The sequence below is a fragment of the Labrus bergylta genome, chromosome 2 (assembly GCF_963930695.1).
Source record: "Labrus bergylta chromosome 2, fLabBer1.1, whole genome shotgun sequence".
NCBI lineage: Eukaryota > Metazoa > Chordata > Actinopteri > Labriformes > Labridae > Labrus > Labrus bergylta.
The window spans coordinates 6,271,331-6,291,962 of NC_089196.1; the positions used below are offsets into that span (position 1 = coordinate 6,271,331).

General features: G+C 41.0%; 1 protein-coding gene across 2 annotated transcripts in view; it reads left to right on the plus strand.

Annotated features, from left to right (window-relative positions):
* Nucleotides 1–20,632, plus strand: part of whrnb (whirlin b) — a 96,812-nt gene continuing 76,180 nt past the window's right edge. For both annotated transcript variants that reach the window (XM_065963340.1, XM_065963342.1), the window contains exon 1: nucleotides 1–2,969. In XM_065963340.1, coding sequence (XP_065819412.1) covers nucleotides 2,259–2,969 — 711 coding nt within the window. In that variant the 5' untranslated portion in view covers nucleotides 1–2,258. The remainder of the gene's footprint in view (nucleotides 2,970–20,632) is intronic.

Consider the following 20,632-nt stretch of genomic DNA (forward strand, 5'->3'; position numbering starts at 1 on the left):
GAAATAGAGGGGTTTATAGACATGATCAAATACAGGATCAGAGTTGATTATTGGCAGGAAACTTCCCAAAGAAACGTGTTGATAAAGAGGATAATATGTGACCATTACGCTTCTTTTTCTTTCTTTTTCCTTTTTTTCTTCTTTCTTTCTTTTGAATGTATTACCGTTAAGTCAGGTGAACACATTCTTTTGCAAATGTTTCAATATGTGCTAAATGTTTTATGCTCTATAATCTTGTAACATTTTATTTTCATCTTACCTTTATTTCACCAGGAAGTCCAATTGAGTTTTCTTTTTTAATAGAAACCTGGCCATGGTAGATGCCAAACACAATCACAAACACATTAACAAACAACCCAATGTTAGAAACAAAATGAAATTCAGTAAACAACAAAACATTGGACCATCAAAACAATTTAAATAGGTTTTCAAATACACAACTGGCCTTTCATGAAAAACCATCACATGCCTCTGTCACCGCCTTCTTTATGTTGCTCTTCATTTAGTTCAGTGATATCAATTCGTCCAATTTGAGCTCTTTTTGAAGATAATTCCATGTTGACAGTGCTCCATAAGAAAATACAGTTTTCCCCCCAGATCTGGCAGAGCTCAGGTTACTATGAAGAGCAATTTGAGGATTGCAAATGGTAATAATTAGGACTGAATTAAAAAAATGTCACAGAGGCAAACTGGAAGTTTTTTAAATTTTGCTTTTTATATAAAAATATATGCTACCAGTACTGTTACCTGCAAATTGGTGTGTGTGTGTGTGTGTGTGTGTGTGTGTGTGTGTGTGTGTGTGTGTGTGTGTGTGTTGTGTGTGTGTGTGTGTGTGTGCGTGTGTGTGTATGTGTGTGTATGTGTGCGTGAAGCAGAACTTAAAAGTTCTTGGAATGTGGATGCAGCTTTTCATTTGCACCGGCCAGTTAGTAGAAGACAGTGCATGGGAGCAGAGTCAGTTACAGGAGCCTTGAGGGGACCATTTTAATATGTCTGAAAACACAGTCAAGTCTGTGGTTTTTGTCACAGGAACACTACCCCAGGGTGGAGGCCCATCTGTGCCACCTCTGCTCCACAGCTGCCCCCCCACTGTGGCAGAAATGTTTCCTGGGTCTCTCTTTATGTGAGTAGGACAGACAGACAGACAAACAGAGAGAGGGAGATCTTTACTGTCAGAGGAGGAAGACAACTCTGAGCTTCTAGAAATAGCGGTTTAAAAATAGCTTCAGGCTCCAGTTATGACAAGGAGAGTCAGGGAGGCATTTAATGCAGCATGATCAGCTTAAAGGCTGACAGGCACACACCTACTGTCATCTGTGTCCACGTGAACTGACCAACACCTCGCCAGGATCAACTCAGGGCAATGCACTCCAGCTTTTAAGTTTTAAAGATCATTCACAGTTTACTGAAGCAGAGATTTTTTTGTAGATGAAATTGTGAAATAAAAGCTGTGAACTTGGTCATTATTATCACTTTGTGGAGTTTTAGTGTAGTTTGAGGTGGAGCTATTCCTGCTTTTACTCAGTGTATGACATCAGCTAATGGATTGCCAAAAATAATCATTTAAATAAGGGTGAGTAGTGCTGTCAGTTTCTAAGCAACACACACACACACACACACACACACACGCACACACACACGCACACACACACGCACACACACACGCACACACACACACACGCACACACACACGCACGCACACACACTTCTGCGTCATTTCCTACACAGAGAGCATCCAATTCAGCGCTGCTGACACTTGCGCACAGAGGAGGCTCCGTCTGACAGCGGACTGACTCCGGAGTTTGTTCTGTGGGCAGAACAAACACTGAGAAGGTCAGGTGTTACATTTTCATTGATAACGAGGGAGAGAGAGAGAGAAAGAGAGAGAGAGAGAGAGAGAGAGCTGTCTAAGGATTTCATGTGTCGGGTTTCAGAAAATCTGTGGATCTCAGAGGCACGTCCGAGTGAAAGAAGCAGCAGCTTTAGAGTGGAATTAAAACACAGTTTCACAGACATGATTTCATTGTTTTTAGAGAAGGAGGAATGCGAGCACCGAGTGAGGAGATGATGTGTTTGGGGCTGACACATCCTCGCCGTTACGCGCGTAGATCTCCGGTCACCTGTTGAAGCTGCCCGATGCGCGCTGAGCTGCCTCACGCTCTGCTTTGAACGGGAGGATCGACTCGAACAGCGCTTTAACAGATGCTCGCTCCGTCCTCCGATCTGTCTGAGGCTCTGAGTCCCCGTTATGTTGTAGGATGAGCGCTGATCTGGAGCGCGTTACGCTCAACACATCGGTGACCTCGGCCGGCTCGGGCGGCCGTGCGCTCTCGGCGAACGTCCGGCGGCTCCACAACGCTCTGAACCTGCTGCTGAGCGACCTGGAGAGAGAGCAGTTCATCCACTGCCTCAATGTGTACCACGCCAAGCGCAACGTCTACGATCTGGTCCAAACTCTCAAAGTGATTCTGAACACGCCGGGTAAACGCCAGCTGCTGCCAATGTTGCGCCTGGTCATCCCGAGGTCCGACCAGCTTCTCTTCGACCAGTACACCTCGGAGGGACTCTACCTGAAGACGGACCTGATCCCCAGCAACGGCAGCGCGGAGGGGTACGGGGACGAGGGCGACCCAACTCTGCAAGAATATGTCAGCTCTGTCCACGAGCAGCCGCTCAGCCCGGGCTGTCAGGACGGCTTCAGCGCCGGCGCGGAGCCGTCCGCCTCCATGGCCCCGCAGTTCTTCGAGAGTCCTTTTGGAGAATTGCGCCAGGTCACTCTCATGCGCTCCAGGAGCCACGAGGGTCTGGGCTTCAGCATCCGCGGGGGGTCTGAGCACGGCGTGGGGATCTATGTGTCCCTGGTGGAGCCCGGGTCGTCGGCCGAGAGAGAGGGGCTGAGGGTCGGGGACCAGATAGTGACCGTGAACGACCTGCTGTTTGACAATGTCACTCACATAGACGCGGTGAAGGTAGGATGTTATGCGTGTGTGAGCGCGTGAGTGTGAACTCTAAAAAACCTGCAGGTTTGCCTCCACCAGAGAAGAAGAGTCAGTTACAGAGGCGTGAGGCAGCTCATGTGTGCAGGCTGTTTGTGTTGGTGCAGATTGTGATCCACATGTACGCTCTGAATGCTTCAGGCACAGAGAACATGTATGCAGAAACATGCTCCGCTGCTGCACAAGACAACAGTATAGTTAGTGACAGCGCTGCTCCCTCTGCAGGGCCTCAGGTCCCGTCAGAAGATCAGCTTTACTCTCTTTTTTATTAATTCTTCTACTTCACTTGACTGTGGCTTAATGCTCTGCGCCGCTGGCACAGCGTCCCAGGATGAACTCAAATATATTCAGACCAGACTGAAAGAAGTCATCTTGCTTCTTTTTTTAACAGAAGAAAACCAAAGAAAGAGGTTAAAAGTATTTGTATAGTTGTATGCTTTCATGTCACAGACATCTGGGGTTCTTCATGAGATTTAAAATAATTCTTAACTTTGACAGTAAACCTGTACAGGAATTCTGTAATGCAGTTTTTCAATTAGCTATATGTAAAAGGGAAAACAACTGTTTTCTCACTTATACCAATGAAGACCTTAGAGTAAAAAACTCACAGGTATGTTGTCTGCCTAATGAATTCACAATATGAAATGAAACAAGACCTTATACAAAGATTTAGCATTGATTGGACTGGTCATAGGTCGGACGCTGCTTTGCAAAATTCATAGAATATTTACCATCATTACACATTGCAAACAAATTGTTTTTGCATCTGCTCAGCTGTGCAATCTGCTACATGTGCTGCAGACAGTGCTGAGAGGTTTGGTAAATGTGGGGTTAGAGGGCCCTCTGCTGGACAGACTCTGTGATGCCACTTTGAAATGGTTTATTCACAGGTGAAGAGATCATTTATCAAGTGAGAAATTGCTTCTTTTTCCCATCGGTTTCAAACAATCAGGCTAATTTTAGCAACTGGTGTATTTTCCCCCTGCTGGTTAGTAGAGAGAAATCAGGTTTTATGAAATTTTCAGGCCTTTGAAAACCCGAGAGGCAATGTCCAGATCTTATATAAAGTCTATGTATATCTATGTAGTCTGCATTGTTTCTTACAAAAAATGATTCATATTGGAGGCATATTGACATAACAGACGGTATGCTGATACAGATACTGTATATTTTCTTTAATGTCAAAGTGCATCTTTGTGACACACACGCTCACACATGAGCCCACACTTGGACTTAAGGGAGAAACGTTGCTTTTTTGATTAAAGGAAATACAAGAATGCAGACTGCAAACAGACTGCACAGCAGACTAACACGTCAGATCTTTTGTGCAGTTTTGAGCACACTGTGTGTGTGTTTCTGAATCGGCTTGGTTTCTGAATTTTCAGCAAGTTTCTTTCTGTGACAATCTTTGGGCTGTTGTAGAGCGTTTCCCCTTGTTGTTTACTATATGTGACAGTCACACAGCATTAGTGGATGGATGTTTGCATTTTCTTTTTCAGATTTTATGCAAATTTGATAGAAATGAATACATTCAAGGCACTCAAAGCTACAGCCCTCCACATCAGGCCAGTCGAGAAGGGGAACAATCTCTGAAATTATGTAGATGAGGGTAACACGCCTTCAGGCAAAACTCTGTGAAAAGAAAGCATTATGGACAGTAGCCTGTTAATGTCAAGCAGCAAGGGAAATAAAATGAGGACTGAAATGTAGAAAACTGGTCAGATGGAAGCAATTCTGTAATTCTGTAAAGAAAAAAAAAAGATACAGTACATAATGTTACAGGGCAGGCCGGTACAGATCAAGGTTGAAGAAGCAGGAAGACAAAGGCGCAAAACAACACTTACCAATTGTTGTGAAGCAGGTTGTGATTGGCTGGCATTAATACCAAAAGGGTAATTAGGGAATGGCTCACAGGTGAACAGGTGGATGTGGGAGTCAGGTAACTGGGACAGGGGGAAATGTCTGAGGGCATCAGGTGGACTTTAGAGAATGTTAAAACAAAGAAAGGATAAAAGGACTGAGGCAGCAGTTATGATGTTCAATACAACTTGGTTTGGTCCTTCTGTTATTGTTGGGATCTGCAGATCCTTTAATATAACTTCAGAGGGCTGCTACTGCTGCTGATGATGAGGTTTTCATTTAAGTGGGAATGTTGATGATAAAACCTGTCATGCACCCTTTTTTTGAATACTTTTGAAGTATTTTTTGAAGAGAGACATGGACTGTTTTGGTTGCAAAGTAATCTAACACGACAAACAGGCTATCCTCTATCAGTTTGTTAAAATGGACAAAATGAGCCTCTCCCTCATGGCTTCAGGTAGATTCTATCAGGTTTCAACCCATCTGTAAAGAAATGCACTTCCTGCAATGGTCACTAGGAAGCATGATTCTTATATTTACAGATCTATGGACACCAGTCATCTACGTAAGTGCAAACAAGGCATTATGCTCAAAGTCTGTTATGCATACAGATACGGACTGAGCCTTCTGCCCGCATTCTGCATCATTTTGTTCGTATTTCTGCGTGTTTTCTGGAAGCTTATGGATTCAGACTGGAAATAACAGGGGCAGTGTTGAGCAGTGTAGCCAACAGTTTGAGCCAGATTGGCAAAACAACGAGGAAAAATACTTAAGAAAATTGCAGAACTATTTGAGGAAAGATAATGCAAGTTGGCTAGGAACTATAAGCATATGATGTTAACTAGCCCAGGCACAGGGTCAGACAACTACAACAGAACAGCTGAGTGGAGGTCAGAAGGCAGCGAAGGAAAAGTGAAGTCTGTTTAAGACCGTGCCACGTGTATGTATTTTTAATGTCCATCCCAACATAAAGGACATGTGGGATTATATGCCCAGTAATGGTTATAACATTTACAATTTATGTATCTAATTTCATACATAAAGGAAGCATGAGTGAGCCTTTAGAATAACAATCTGGGCCTGTCAACTTCAATATCAAAACTAATTGTGCCTCTTGGCCATTTAGACCCCAAAAACTGGTAATATAGCACCCATGGTTAAAATACTAAAGCTCCTTTGTAGGAGGAAATACTCCTGTCCTGCTCCATTCTTGAATGTCTACATCGATAAGATCGAGAGTCTTCTGGTTGAAGCAACAGAAAAATTATGTGAGAGAGGAAAAAGTGTGTGGGAGGAAACACAATGAAGAGAGTAGATGCAGCGAAGGTCTCAAGGGGAGAATACATGATACTCAGTTGTTGTGGCTGTGTAAGAAAAAAAGGTTCTTAAATAAAGACAACAGAACCCTTTTGTGATTTGAACAAATGCCCTAACAGAACATAATGTAATATTTTAGAGAAGTAGACTGACATTGAATAACAATTTTTTGCACCTTGTCTGCAGTGAAACGTTACTCTTCTGCAGACATATAATGCCTTGTAATGTATAGGTTTTTTTTTTACAAGACCTTGCAAGCTTTTCTCCCTGAGTCAGACTCTAATACACACTCTAATAAATCTACAGCAATTTCCAAACAGAAACAGGACTTTTTATTCCTGCAGGCTGAATGGCTCGGGCCTTGGGTAACATCTATTTGAAGAGCAAATAAAGAGGCTGTTTCACCTGCCTATATTCAATCAATGCACCACGAGGGGAAAAACAAGCAGAACAGCCGCTTTTACCCAAGCTGCAATCTCTGGTCTTGAAAAGGAAAGCCAATGGGGAAGTGCAAAATCCTGAATTTGTCCGCTTGAGGCATGGCTGCAGGAACACTGAAAGTCACATACAAACCACAGGCAAAAAAAAAACGTTTTTACAGCATAAATTAACATGTTTACAGTGTGGTAAAGAAACAAAATAGGTTTGATTAGTTATTGTCATCACTGGCAAACACTGTACGGGCGGTGATTTTTTTTCAAACAGCTCCTCTTGATACGTGTTGTCCATAGTTAGGCGCTTAGCTGACATGATTGACAGGTGGGTGCGATGTAACGGTAGGTTACATCAGGAGGGTTTAAACCCACCTCAGCTCCAGCTCTCAGTTTGTCGTTAGGTTGACTGAAAGTTAGGCTGAGACAACATTTCCAGCATGGCGGCTGCTGCTGATGATCCTCTGGAGCCCCCTGCTGTAACAGATGTCTGACGTCACTCAGGCTTCATCCATTAATATTTACAGACAAACAGGAAATCAGGTTTTTTTTTTGCTATTTAGAATAAGTTGCTGTTTTTTTTTCTGACAGTATTAAAAGTACGGAAATAATAAGTTTCTGTTTTTTTTTTCTTGAAACATAAACTTAAATATAATGACGCAGAGAGCAAAAAGGATCAGGCTCAAATAGTGTGATTTTAAAGGTTTGATGACGATGGTGGCAAAATGGATGTGATCGGAAAGGGAGGATTTCCATTTCGTCTGGTCTGAGTGGGCTTTATTTAACAGCAGGAAGGAGAAAGAAAGGAAGGACACACCTGGTGTTTTATCATGCATCCAGGCGTAATGAAACCTAAAATGTGTCTCTAGTGATCGCTTGTGTTAAGATCTCACTCTTCCTGCTCCTTATGCAAACAGACACGTAGCTTTAATCAACTTTATTAGAGAGATAAAGAGAGAGACAGACAAAAAGAGGGAGCAATGGCGTGGATGAGTGAGAGAGGGGGAGTGTGTATCTTGACAGAACTGTTGATGTGATCTTAACACTTCCTTGGTCATGAAGCTGGATGTTTCTCTTGACTCCACTTCAGACTGGAGTGTCTTACTGTAAAGATGGACAGATAGATCTGGGTAATGAATCATTGGTATCCTCATGGTGCTGTGTTACTCAGTCCCTTCAGGAAGTCATGGTTCTGCTATTGCTCAAATTTAACCAAATTCAACCAATACTTATACATTTTTTACAACTATGCAATTTTGTTCCACTGCTGTAACTTGACCAATGAAGCAATTTACCCACAGCGCACTTCATCATGCATGTCACCAATTTCCCTTATTTGAGGTTCAAAATATGGACCCTCCTAGCTCTGCCATGTTGTATCAGAGTACTTATTACTGTGTCTTTAACGCTGCAAGACAACTTTTTTCTATGAACCAGATGCCTCGGTGCAGGTGTGATCATTTCTCTTTGATGAGCTTCATGATCCAGTCTCAAATAATAATAATCATAACACTAAATCCAGTCCTCCATGTCTTCTTGAGATCATTTATTACCTGCCACTTCCTGGTGTCATGTGTTGTGTTTACCATTCTGAAGTTGTTAATAACTTTCCACCAAACCAGAGGCTCTGTTACTGATGTTGTCAGTGTTGAACTCAAAGAGTGTTTGTTCAGTGAGATAATAATCTCTCCTGTGTCTTATCAATACATTTATACCGGCCCAGCACCAGAAATAACAAGTAGAAGAGCATTAAAGTAATAACTGATGTGCAGACTGTCCTTTGCACATATTGACAGCATTGTAATACGCATGCATAGTGGACAAAATGTATTTAATAACATTGTACTTTTGTATGAGTCAGTTTTTTATTTGGTGTCCAGACACACAAATGGACAGGAAGTGATGTCAGAAGACAAACATGTGTGCCACAGGTGCACCAATAACAGAAAAAGCCTGTGAAACCCTGGAGGGGTATAGACCATTCAAACTATGATGAACTGCCTGATGGGGGTCACATCTCTTTTACAGGTGTCCAGGCACTTTCTCATCATTTTTTCCTCAAATCTGTCAAAAATAAAATGCAATGTGCCCGGAGCGATGTTATTGCAAGTTGAAAGCAGGGTCTTAGGACTCATGTTGATTCCAGGTGTTAAGAGGTCCTCGGTGGAAGAGTCATGAGGTGATTCAACCTAAGATAGCTCTGTTGAGAAAAAGTGGAGCTGTTCCTTTGTTCCACATTGTTAAGTGTGTATTCACTTCAACTGAAATAGCCACTGAAAGATAAGTGGTAGCAATTTTCCTTAAGGACTCTCAAAGCAGAAACAATCTGCTAAGAACTCATTAAGCTTGGGAGTCCTTTACTTAACAAATTACTACCTCCTTTAAACAACACGGTCAGGATGATTGTTGGTAGGACTTACATCCCTGTTGAACCTTCTTTTCCTGAAGGTTAGATCCCACAGATAAACACATGGAACTATGAAGACAGACCAGATAGCTGACACTTGGTTTCTCATCCTTACAATGGGAAGAGGATAAATGTTCAAAATGATTCATGACAGCAGTAAAACACTTCATTCGATAAATATGTTCAATAAAGCTCTTTTTCCTTGCATAGCCTTGTTCTTACTCAAACACTTTATGCTTCCTGCGCATCCATAATTACAGCTCCCCTGGGACCAGCGTGCCGTTTCATTATCAGACTGCATTAATATTCAGAGGCATGTTGATGCAGATTTATGTTTCCAGCTCCTGCTGAAGGCCCAGTGCTCTCCTCGTCCCAGGTCCCTGCACCTCCCTGTTCTCACAGAGCGCTGACTCCTTCATTACAGCTCTTAATGAAGCTGCTAACATTTAAGTCCTGCTGCACTGAGGCCTTCCCCTCATCTGAAGTGTGACTTCAAAGATGTTTACCAGCAGGGTGGTAAAGGCAGCCGCGTACACAGAGGAGCTCATTTGTGAATGTAAGTGTTTTTAATCTAGATTAAGTCCAGCTACTCTGTAAGAACAGCGACGTGGAGTAAGACTTGGGAAATTAATGAGTGGACTTACCCTGAACACGAGTTCGGGTAACCTTTAAGAAACCTTCAACTTATTACAAAGACTGAAAGAATTAAAGTCTTTTGGTTTGAGGATTTTTTTATTTATATCAAATTGGAAGCACTGATTTGACCTCCATTCTGACGTCAGTAATAGACAAAAAAACAAATGCACAGACACTCACAGTTGAGAGGTGGGAGGAGCTTTCCATGCTTCCTGTAAAAATCTGTCCTGTAAATGCATTGTTTTAACGACCTCCATGTTGAAAAGAGCTGAAACGGTCTCACTGGAAATATCTCATTAGACATTGTGATATTATTATTATTATTGTGATGGTAAAATGGTTCATATCCTTATATTTGGTACAAACCAACCCAGGCATAAGAATTATATCATCAAACAAAAAGAGATATATTTTTAAGCCCTCCAGAAGTTAAAGGAAAAATCAGCTGATTTTCAACCAGTTGTTTATCACTATGCCATTGATATTTCATGTAAATTAACTATGTTTCAGTCCCCTCGGTGTTAACTAGGAAAGCTCCCTGCTCATGAGTTTTCAGATGCCTTTTGAACTACAACCGGAGCCAGACTCTAAACATCAGGTCTGAGATCAGCTGGGGAAGACACAATGGAAGAACGAGGCAGAAAGGGATGTTGCTGTCATGTTGGAGTCAGACATTCAGGGATACTTACACAAGCCAGAATACAGTGTGGAGGAAGTACGGCGTGCAGAGGAGTGTTAGGCTGCTGCAGCACAGGGTGAAGCAACATATGCCAGTGTTACAGTTTCGACAAGTGACAATTTTAACTGGCGACTTCAAGCCAAATGTGTCTGTGGTTGTCGTGGTAACAGCATATGTTGAAGGCAGAAAGGGTACTTCTAATTTAGTTTTTTATTATAATGTCAAAAATACTCATTGGTATCAACTACGACATCCAGCAGACACGATCACTTTTAAAACAGTAACACCAGTGAGGAGAGAGAGGGGAAGAGCCAGTTGCTGCTGTTGCTGCTGCGGTAATTGTAATTGTGCACCAATGAAAACTGAATTTGGAGTTGTTGTGCTGCAGTGAATTTCACCTTTTCCAAATTTCTTCTGGATGAAGTTGCTGACTTCATAAAGGAAGGGGCACAAGCACCATTTCTCACAATGTTCTGGATCCTCTAAAGGAAACAGAAAAAAGATTTACCACCGTATCTTACTCTTCACTTCAGGACACTGATCGTAATGATTCATGTTGGTGCATATCAACTTTTTATTTTAACATACGTTGTCTAAGCTTTTCTTTGTTCTTTGACAGGTCAACACATTGAAACATTGTTTGTATTTACTTTTAATCAAAAAATGCTGATGAAGGCCTAGTGCTGAAACATGTCTGTTGTTGTTTTGTACGCTGCTCTTACCCAGATAAAGGAACATTCAGTGTGCTGACTTTTCTGTCTCTTTTTTAGTCTTGTTGCGGTCTTGCACCTGAAACTTTATTTATTGTCCTTTTTTGCTGATTTGATTTACTTTTAATAACCCTCCAGACATTCTTGTCAAGCCTATCCAATTGCATAAGGCCTGGGAGTGGCCTTTGAAGTCAACAAGCCTAATGAATTCTGGGTGTTGAAGTTTTGAACCATTTGAGTGGAAGGGAACGACACAGCCCTTTTCTGAAATGTCTTTGGTTATGAAGCACCAATTTCAAAACATTTTTCTTCTCTTTATACTGCATCGAAAGTCTAGTTTTATGACTAGTCTATCTTCCAAGCAGCAAATCCCCCCCCCTTAAAATCTTTAAGCTTTTTATGATATTTTATGGTGTTTTAAGAAATTCATTTGCAATAAAGACAAGTCATTATTATTATTTTAACTTTTTGTGATGTCACTTCATGGAGAAAATTCAAATACTTCATACCCCGTAAATGTGTTCAACTTGAAGATTATGGATACCACGGTCTAATTTTATGATTTGGATTTTAAACGTCTATTTTTCAACGATCTCACTGCACCATTTCTTTTCATTTTTATGAGCTCCGTGGCTCTTTGCTGGCCTTGTCATTTGCTCAATCCAGTCTGAACATCTCTAAAATGATGAAACGCATTGCTATTCATGTCTCCCTCAGGATGCATCATAATGACTTTATCCTTTGGTTTAATCCTATCACTACATTACCATTTGAATGTATTCATGACCAAACATCTGCAGATCTATTGTCTCCAAGCCTGAGCTCAGATAACCCTGATGACATCACTGTGACATCACTCTCAGACTTGACAGGCTCTTGTAGAAACCTTTTAAAAAAAACTGCTGTTACCAACACTGCTAGCAATAGTAATACATATGAACAACAGATACTGTGATTACTTTGACCATCAACATGTTGAACATGTCACATCACCTCTTTTTCATTTGATCTGAGGTGACTGGCGGACTCCGAGCCCATGTGGTCTCTGGGTATTCTGTCAGTCTAATGCTGTTGTAAGCTTCTCTTTACAAGATGACAAGAAATTAAGCTCAGCTGTTCCTGTGCTTCCTCCTAATCCCAAATTCTACACACATAGACATGTAGAAGTCACCGTTATGCAAGGTAGCGTTTCTTTTGTGGGCTTTTTTGCACACACTCACACACGAGGAAAGTATTTAACTGTAAGCAAAATAGAGCTGGTCTAGTGAGAAACTCACTCTTCTTCTTCCTCCTCCTCCTCCTCCTCCTCCTCGTCAGTTTATTCATTCAGGAGGAAGCAGTGCAGCCAGCAGCTCACTCACAGACCTCCAAACCTGATGCTATTTTTACACCAACAGGCATTAGGGCAGAGACCTTTATCGAGAAGCCTCCAAATCCCTGAAAGCAAACACAGCAGCAAAGAAACGTTAAGAGAGACAGATGTTAAATTCATGGGATAGGTTCCTCTGTGTTATTACCCTGATGGGTTAAACGTGTACCAACATGAAAAAACCAGATCGAACACGGGACAGAGATTTCATTTCCCATTTAATTTTCCATTTCCGCCACCTGCACTCAGCCATCAATATGCACAAACCTCGCTGCACACAGGATGCTGCGCCTGCTTCCATCACTGCAAGCTGCTTTTTGGAGGATTTTCTTTACATATAAATTTATACCATCGGCTATGATTATTCCTGTGCAACTTCGGGTTTGCAGCATCAAAGGGACTGTAATGGTATTCAAAAGAACTGTAGCCCTTTAAATTGATATTTCATCCAACTCACAAAAACTCTTTCTAACTCCTACTGGTATGTTATAAAAAAAAATCAAGACCGGAGAGAAATTGAATGAAATAAATCAAGTTTCTTTATCATGAAAGCATTTTTGAAGGTCTTGTGCAAAAGTATTGTTGTACATTGAGCCCAGCGTGCAAAGTGAGTGTACAAAGCTTGTAATTCACTTTAAAAGCTGGGTACACACTACAAGATAATCAGGACGATTTGAGGCCGTATTACAATTTCAGATCACAAATATTAAACATGATCCTTATTATTTTATGTTCAAGATTCATGATCTGATACCCTTTTCCTGTGGGGGGAACCTGTGAACCATAAAAACCTACCTGATGATGTTTTGCCTAAGGTGGGTCCACAGTTTAAGATACGCTGCCTGGACAATCCGATGCAAAGTTGAGATTTTTGGTTGATTATAGATGATCTTGTCAGATTTTCCAGTGATGTGAGGTGTGTTAAAGAAAGAATGTGCAACATTATTTTTACACATAAATATAGCAGAAATCAAGTATATCCTCTGTATATGGCTCTCTGAGTCGTGACTTGATGTGTAATGTGAAGCTACAACTAACCAAAGTGTGCTAACATTAGCCTGCTAACACAACAATGCAGGACACAGACAACTGCAGCTCCAGCAAAGATCAAAATTGTCCACCGCTTGTTCTTAATGGTGCTTAATTATGGTGCGTTCTAATTCATAAGTCCTTTGAGCTAATGCAAGGGGAGAGGGGTTGGAGGTGTGCCGCTGGAGGATATCAGAAGCTTCAGTATGGCGGAGGTGTCTCCAAACAGCAGTTTGTTTTGATTTCATTGCTCGTGCTCAAGGGCGACATCTACTGGATCAAAAAGTCGCACATTCTTCCTTTAAGAGTGATCCGATCTGCTCGGAAGAAAGGTGTGGCTGCACAAATTTCAAAATGTATATGTGTGATCCGATCTCCTGTTCTCTCCCATTTTCAAAGCCTGTAAATATTTTAAAAATATTTCAGTGGAGGCCAGGCTTTACTGTAACTGTAGTGTTTTGCATTCATTTAACCATACAGATGTTCCCTGTGTATTTGGCAGGCAGAAAACAGCCTGTTAAAATAAAACACAACAGTACATTTTTATGCCTCTGAGGCGCTGATGACTTGACATGTAATGTGGGTTTTTGTTAACACTGGATGAGAACACCATGTCAAGAAAACAGCCTAATAACGTGTTTGATGTCTTCACTCGCAGACTAAATAACTACTGTCATGTTAGGGTTGTGAGACAAAGGGATAGAACCCAGATGCAGACTAACAAAATACAGTTAATTGACAAAGAGACAGAACATAAGGCTCCAGGAAAACCAATAATCCAAGGTGGAAAAACACACAGAGGCAGGATATGCAGCAAAACAAGAGGGAAGGGTGGGACAAAATAAAATAGAAATAATTACTAATCAGTGAAATAAATTAAAACAAAACTAAACAAGAATGATTGATGACAAATACCAGCAACCAAAGTTAATATTTACGATCTGCTGCCCTGAACTTATTAGCCCCTTTCACAAATCAACTCCGGACAATTTCCAGCATTTTCAGGACATTTAGGTCCGGAAATGTTCAATGTTTTTCTTTAAATCACATGTACAACACAGTGGGAGGTGGCCAAGTAAGGGGTGAGTAGTGTTCTGTGATGGTTCCTGTGTCTATATTGCAGAAAAAAGGGAAAGGTCTGCAAACTGTTCAGCTCCCAATGAGCAACTTTATTAAGAGCAACGTTCAGGCCTTTGGATTGAAACGTTGCCCTTAATGAAGTTGCTCATTGGGAGCTGAACAGTTTGCAGACCTTTCCCTTTTATCTGCAATCTATACCTTTAATGTCCTGCACCTGTATGCAATTTTTTTGGATGCGCGCACACTAGTCTTTTTTCTCTTTTTGAAGTTTTTCCTATATCTATATTGAAATCACTGCAGCATGTATAAGGACATTACCACAAAACAAACAATAGACATCAATATACAGACAAGCGAGGCGAGCAGTAAAGAGTATGGAGAGTACGCGCTATGATTCTAAAAGTTTCTATATACATGTTACCTCAGCTGAGAATCTATTCTGCCCTGAGAGAACATGGTTGTAGATAATCAATGGAATGACAACACTTCACAGCTGATTTAAAGCTGTGACTCTGAACATAACCTGGTCCAAGATCTGAGTCCTCATCACCAGTCTGTCACTGTCTCTGTTCGCTCTGTTTCATCTTGTCTGAGCTGTCACCTAGACGTCTCACACTGCTGTACACTCGTCTTGTTCACCTCTCAGACCTCTCACTCGCCCATCCATCTCTCTCTCTGTTTCTACGTCGTGTCTCTCTTCCTGTCTTCGCTCCCTCCCAGGGGAGAGTTGTGTTTCCTGTTTAGAAACTCTGCCAGAATATTAAAACCGGAGTTTCTCCGCAGAGAAATGTGAATCAACCAAATCTGCCTCGCCACCAGAAACTTAAAATGAGCCGAGATGGATTCGTGGGGGTTTCAATGTTTGCTCTGCAAAGAGAACATCGATCTGCTTCTGTTTATTTCTGTGAGATTAGGATTCTGGGAGCTGAGACTCGGCTGTCTGTTCAACTAAAGCCGAGGTGTAAATAATAATAAGATGAAGATGTATATATAGACCTTTATGTAGACACACACATATATCACCTTTATGTAGACACACACAGTTCAAACAAAGACTAAATGGAACAACATTAAAATGTTTTTTTTAAGGGGAACAGTCTGGTATAAAGACAGACTGTAGTGACATGCTTGTTTCAAATCTTATCTTTGCTAATTTAAATGATTTTTATTATTGTAGAGCTTTGATTGTGCAGTCACATTAAAAAAAGGTGATACGTTCTTCACCTAAGTTAATCACTGTCAACACAGCCATGACGCTACAGTGACTACAGACAAGACTAATAGCATTACAGTCAGAGAGGTTTAAATGACATATATGTATGACACCTTCTTACAAGGAGTTCAATTTTATAGTTGCCTTGAAATACAAAATCTAAACAATACTAAGATATTTTTGTGTTTGTATTTGCTAAAACCAAAATCTTTTTTTACATTCAGCAACAAAAACATTTTGTATCATGGTTTTGGTTAAAACAGTACTTCAGCATTGATTTCTAGTTTCACACATTTTCTTGATCTCCCGATTGAAGAATGTAGACTGTAAACATGGACGTAGTCTGAGTGATGTCACCCATGAAGAAGAGTTTTGAAACCCATCAGAGGAGGTCGCCATATTGGAAATACTGTCTCAAACTAACCTTCAGTCAACCTAGTAAGTGGCAAAGAGGTGAACCTTTGTTCTCCTGACAAACACAGCGCACACCCGTCACTAAGTCAGTTTAGCCACGCCCCCTTTCTATGATTAACCACCTTTTTTTTTACAGGCTTTTGCAGCCAGCCTCTAGTGGACACTCAAAGAACTGCAGTTTTTTGTTGCACTCCTGCATTGGCTTAATTTTTCAACACTGAAGGGTTGCTGCATGTTGAAGATCAAACGTTCCAGCAGAAGGCTACCTTACCTGTCCTATATGCATGTAATGTGGTCATGCTGATGGACACCAAAAAGCGTTGCTTTTGCAGGGCAAGAATTATATTTTTAACTGAAATACATCACATCACCACGCTCTCAAAGCCAACTCACCAAAATCATCAGGTTACAAAAAAGGAAATGTGGGGCATGATGACATCACAGTTAAAAAAACATTCTGACAAACATTTAGTATTTCATGAATTTTGGATGTGAAATCGGTATGAGCACAGGACTCATTTAGCAATTTGAGCTCCAAAACTACTTGGTTAGGCTTCAGGAGAAGATCATGGTTTGGGTTTAAATAACACTAATGTACAAAGCTACATCAGCTAATCAGCATCATGTTAAGAAACAAAGTGACATGTTGTAGTTAATGATCAGTATAACACAAGGTCAGCCATGCATTATGCTAACCTGCCTGTATTCACTGCACTTCAGTCGTGCTTGACATGAAAGCATACAGTACATTACTGTGATTGTGCAGCCTGCAGGGAATCTTTCTGCCAATGCTCCGCTGACTGCATCACTGCAATGCAACATCACATGCATAGCCTGGTGGGATCTGTTATCTTTGTTTTGAATGGAGGGTCTGTCAGAGCAGGTACAGAGCAACGCGACAGTGCTGCTAAACGCCTGAGTGGTTGTTGTGTCATGCTAATCCTGTTGTGGTCCTCAGGTATGCAGTGGTAGAGATATTTCTGTGAGTTTATTCGCATTAATTGTCTCCCCACAGCTTTAAAGAGTAGGCAGGCGTCTCCTGGTTCCTGTCCTTGAGACGTAGAGACGTTTTGTAAGACATACTGCAGGGAGGGCGAACAGGGGAATTACAGCTTTTAATGCAATGCCAGATATCATGCAGTCAGTGTCATCAACATGAATTACAATGAAGGTCCCTCTCTGCACGAGCACCGCTGCAGACAAAGTCAAGGGCAACCCTGTCTGAAGTTATATTATAAACTTTAATCAATATTCTTACATAACAATGTATCAGTGATAGTAAGTAAACGATGTAACAGTGTTAAAGGGGTCAGGGATATTTATAGTGAAGTCCAGTTCATTGTTAAGCTGTCTATTCTTTGACTTCAGTACCCTTAAATCTCTAACAGCGTGTCACAGCAGACAGCTGTTATCAGTGAAAACACCAGAAAGACAGAGGAGCTGGTGAACAATGTAGGACATTTACAGCTAGTTAGACAGATATTTCAGGAGTTGGTGGAGACCAAAAAAAGAGCTAAAAGTGAGAGTAAATACTGGACCTATGTATGTCAGGTCCCAGGAACACTACTCCTAATAAAGATTATATTTCTCTGTTACTGCTTGTTGTATAAACAAGCAGCAGCTTTCTACCAAGTTTGACCTATCAGCTTAAGGGCAAGGACACTTTCCTTTGTTGTATTCAGAACATGTTCATTCTACCTCCAATTGGCATTTACCTTCTAGTAAACTTGTTTTTTTTTCTACTAAATCATCTATCATTTTACATGGCTCTGCAAGAATTGTCAAAATACTGAACAAATGATTGTCAGTCGGCTCAGAATTGGCAGTGTAGTAAAAAGACTGGACTACTCATCTTACCTAAATGCATGTTTCACTTGTCAGATACACACTTACTTTTTTCTTTGCTATTCCTGCGAATACCACATGTCATTTTACCATTACAACATGCATTGTTAATCAATTACATTAGTTGTTGTTGGTCTGTTTGTTTGTCTCGTTCTGTCTCTCTCCCTGTAAGACCGACAGCAGATGGTTTTTCAACGTCAGTCTGGTTCTGCTCGAGGTTTCTGCGTTTTGGAGGAAGTTTTCCATTGTAACTTTGCTAAATGTTGTTAAGTGCTGTGCTCGTGGTGGATTCATGTTTGGTCTCAGTAAATAATTACAAAGAGTTTATTCTCGTAAATTTACGAGAATAAAGTCGTAAATTTAGGAGATTAAACTTGTAAATGTACAAGTTCGAGACCAGCCTGCGCAAAAATGATGAAAGTAGAACTCTTAAAGTATTTTCCTCTGCAGACAACTTCCTCCAAGTCAGTGTGGTTCTTTCTTCAGTTTCTTGCAGTATCTTTTCAGGGTGTTGATATTTTAAAGACAATGTGAAGATGATGATGTGCCAAAAGCATGTGTAGTTTCATATCTGCACAAGTAAAGCCCCAACACAACTATGTGTCTGTTATCGGTCTGCCTTGTTAAAGTGTCTCATATGCAGAGACAGTTTGTGTTCTGTTCATCATTTTACAGATAAACAAGTTCTTGCAAAATGAAGTGAAAACTTCTCTTCAACTAACTGTTTTTACGGACTACACAAGGAAGTAGTCTATTTCCATATTAGTGAAACCTTTAGGACAAGATGCTCCATGTTTGTCATTTGAGAACAGGATGCTGCTGCTCTTCTGATATAGACTAAAATAATGACTTGATTCTTTAAAGACTTTAAGAGTTCTACTTTCAACATTTTCACGCAGGCTGGTCTCGAACTCATTAATTTATGAGATTAAACTCGTAAATTTACGAGATTAAGATTTTAACATGGCCCTAATCCTCCGTCGTACAAAGAGGTTCCATTTACAGTCTGATAATCAATAAAGAAAGCATTGTCACAATATAGAGTTCATGCTGTTTCTGATGCTCATAAGTCAATGCAGTTTGAGTGATGGTCATTTCTCCACTTTGCTGAAGGCTGAAAGCAATTCAAACCCTGATGGGACTCTTTTATTTATCACTGTATAAGCCATAGTGTCTCACCCTACTCAGACTTTCCTTTAATATATAATTTTAGTGCCTGTATTGATGCCATATTTGTATTTTCAGTTTGTAGATAGAGCACGGTTGAATATAATATTTCACAGCGGCGTGCAGTGGGTCTAGCTGTGGCCACTGTTTGATTTTATTTTTAAACAATGACTGCCTCATTGTACTTGTGTGTGGAGAAATAACATTACGTAACCACAACCAAATGACTCCGCTCACACATCAGGCCCTCAACAAGCTCCAAAAACAGCAGCTCTAAGTCAGATTGCTCCGTGCCGGATGGAGGAGGAGGAGGAGGAGGAGGAAACGTTTCAGCAGGAGAATTTATCCTTTGTTGTCAGTTTGATAAGGCCAACACGACGTGACCGCCTGTTAATAGAACAAACCTTTCTGACTACTCGTCTCCCTCTGCTGCTTTCCCTATCAAAACTCAGCTGCTGCACGTTGATGCTGCTGCTGCTGCTGTTGTCAAGTGTCCTTGAACGCAGCTTTCCATTTTTCTAAACGCATATTCTAGAAAGCGGGCATCAGTGTGTGGGAGAGGCCGATGAGCCCTGATGTGGAGGAGGAGCCTGACATGTACTGTAGCTACTGTACTTCAGAAAGCAGCACAGCTGTCACACGTTTTGTGTGTGTGTGTGTGTGTGTGTGTGTGTGTGTGTGTGTGTGTGTGTGTGTGTGTGTGTGTGTGTGTGTGTGTGTGTGTGTGTGTGTGAGTGTGTGAGTGTTTGTGATTTAGTAACAGACAGTATAATGTTCAGAGACTATTTGCATAGATACATTTTGATGCATGTGTATGTGCAAAATGTGATTAAATATTTTGGGTGTGATTATTTGTGTAACCTGTTCAGTGCATCTCAATAAATGGATTCTCTTCTTTGGATTTATGGGTGGGGTCAGGCTGGGGGGGATTAGATTTTGCATGTTGGTCAAATCTGTACATTCACTTTGAGGTGTTTTTAAAGCCCAATGGCTGGCTCCGTGTTTGGAGCATGGCGTGACCTTAATCAGCTGGACTTTCCTATGTCACATGAAATCTGGTTGTCTGCCTTTGATGTTAACGTACAAAAATGACTCCAGGACTCACTGTAGTGAAAATATTCCTTAAAAGTTTGATTGATAGGGGTCTCCAACCTGCGAGTTGCACTTTAAAGCCGAAATGTTTTATGACCTTGTTTTATATCAAATAAAATTTTGCGGGGAAACCAGTAAATTGCCTTGAGTTATAAAAGCTTTCTGTACAAACGGGGAGAGTTTCTCCTGAAATGGAATGCTGGGCTTTTACTTTGAAAATCATGCTGGAAGTGTAACCATACTTTCGTTTTCATGCCTGTCACATATTCTACTGATGAAGACTCAAATATTTAATGTTACACGGTCAATACAGCTCCCTACAAATCATTTTACGGTCTATTTTGGCTGTGGCTCGCGACAGACGCAGCAGGCATGTCAGACACGCTG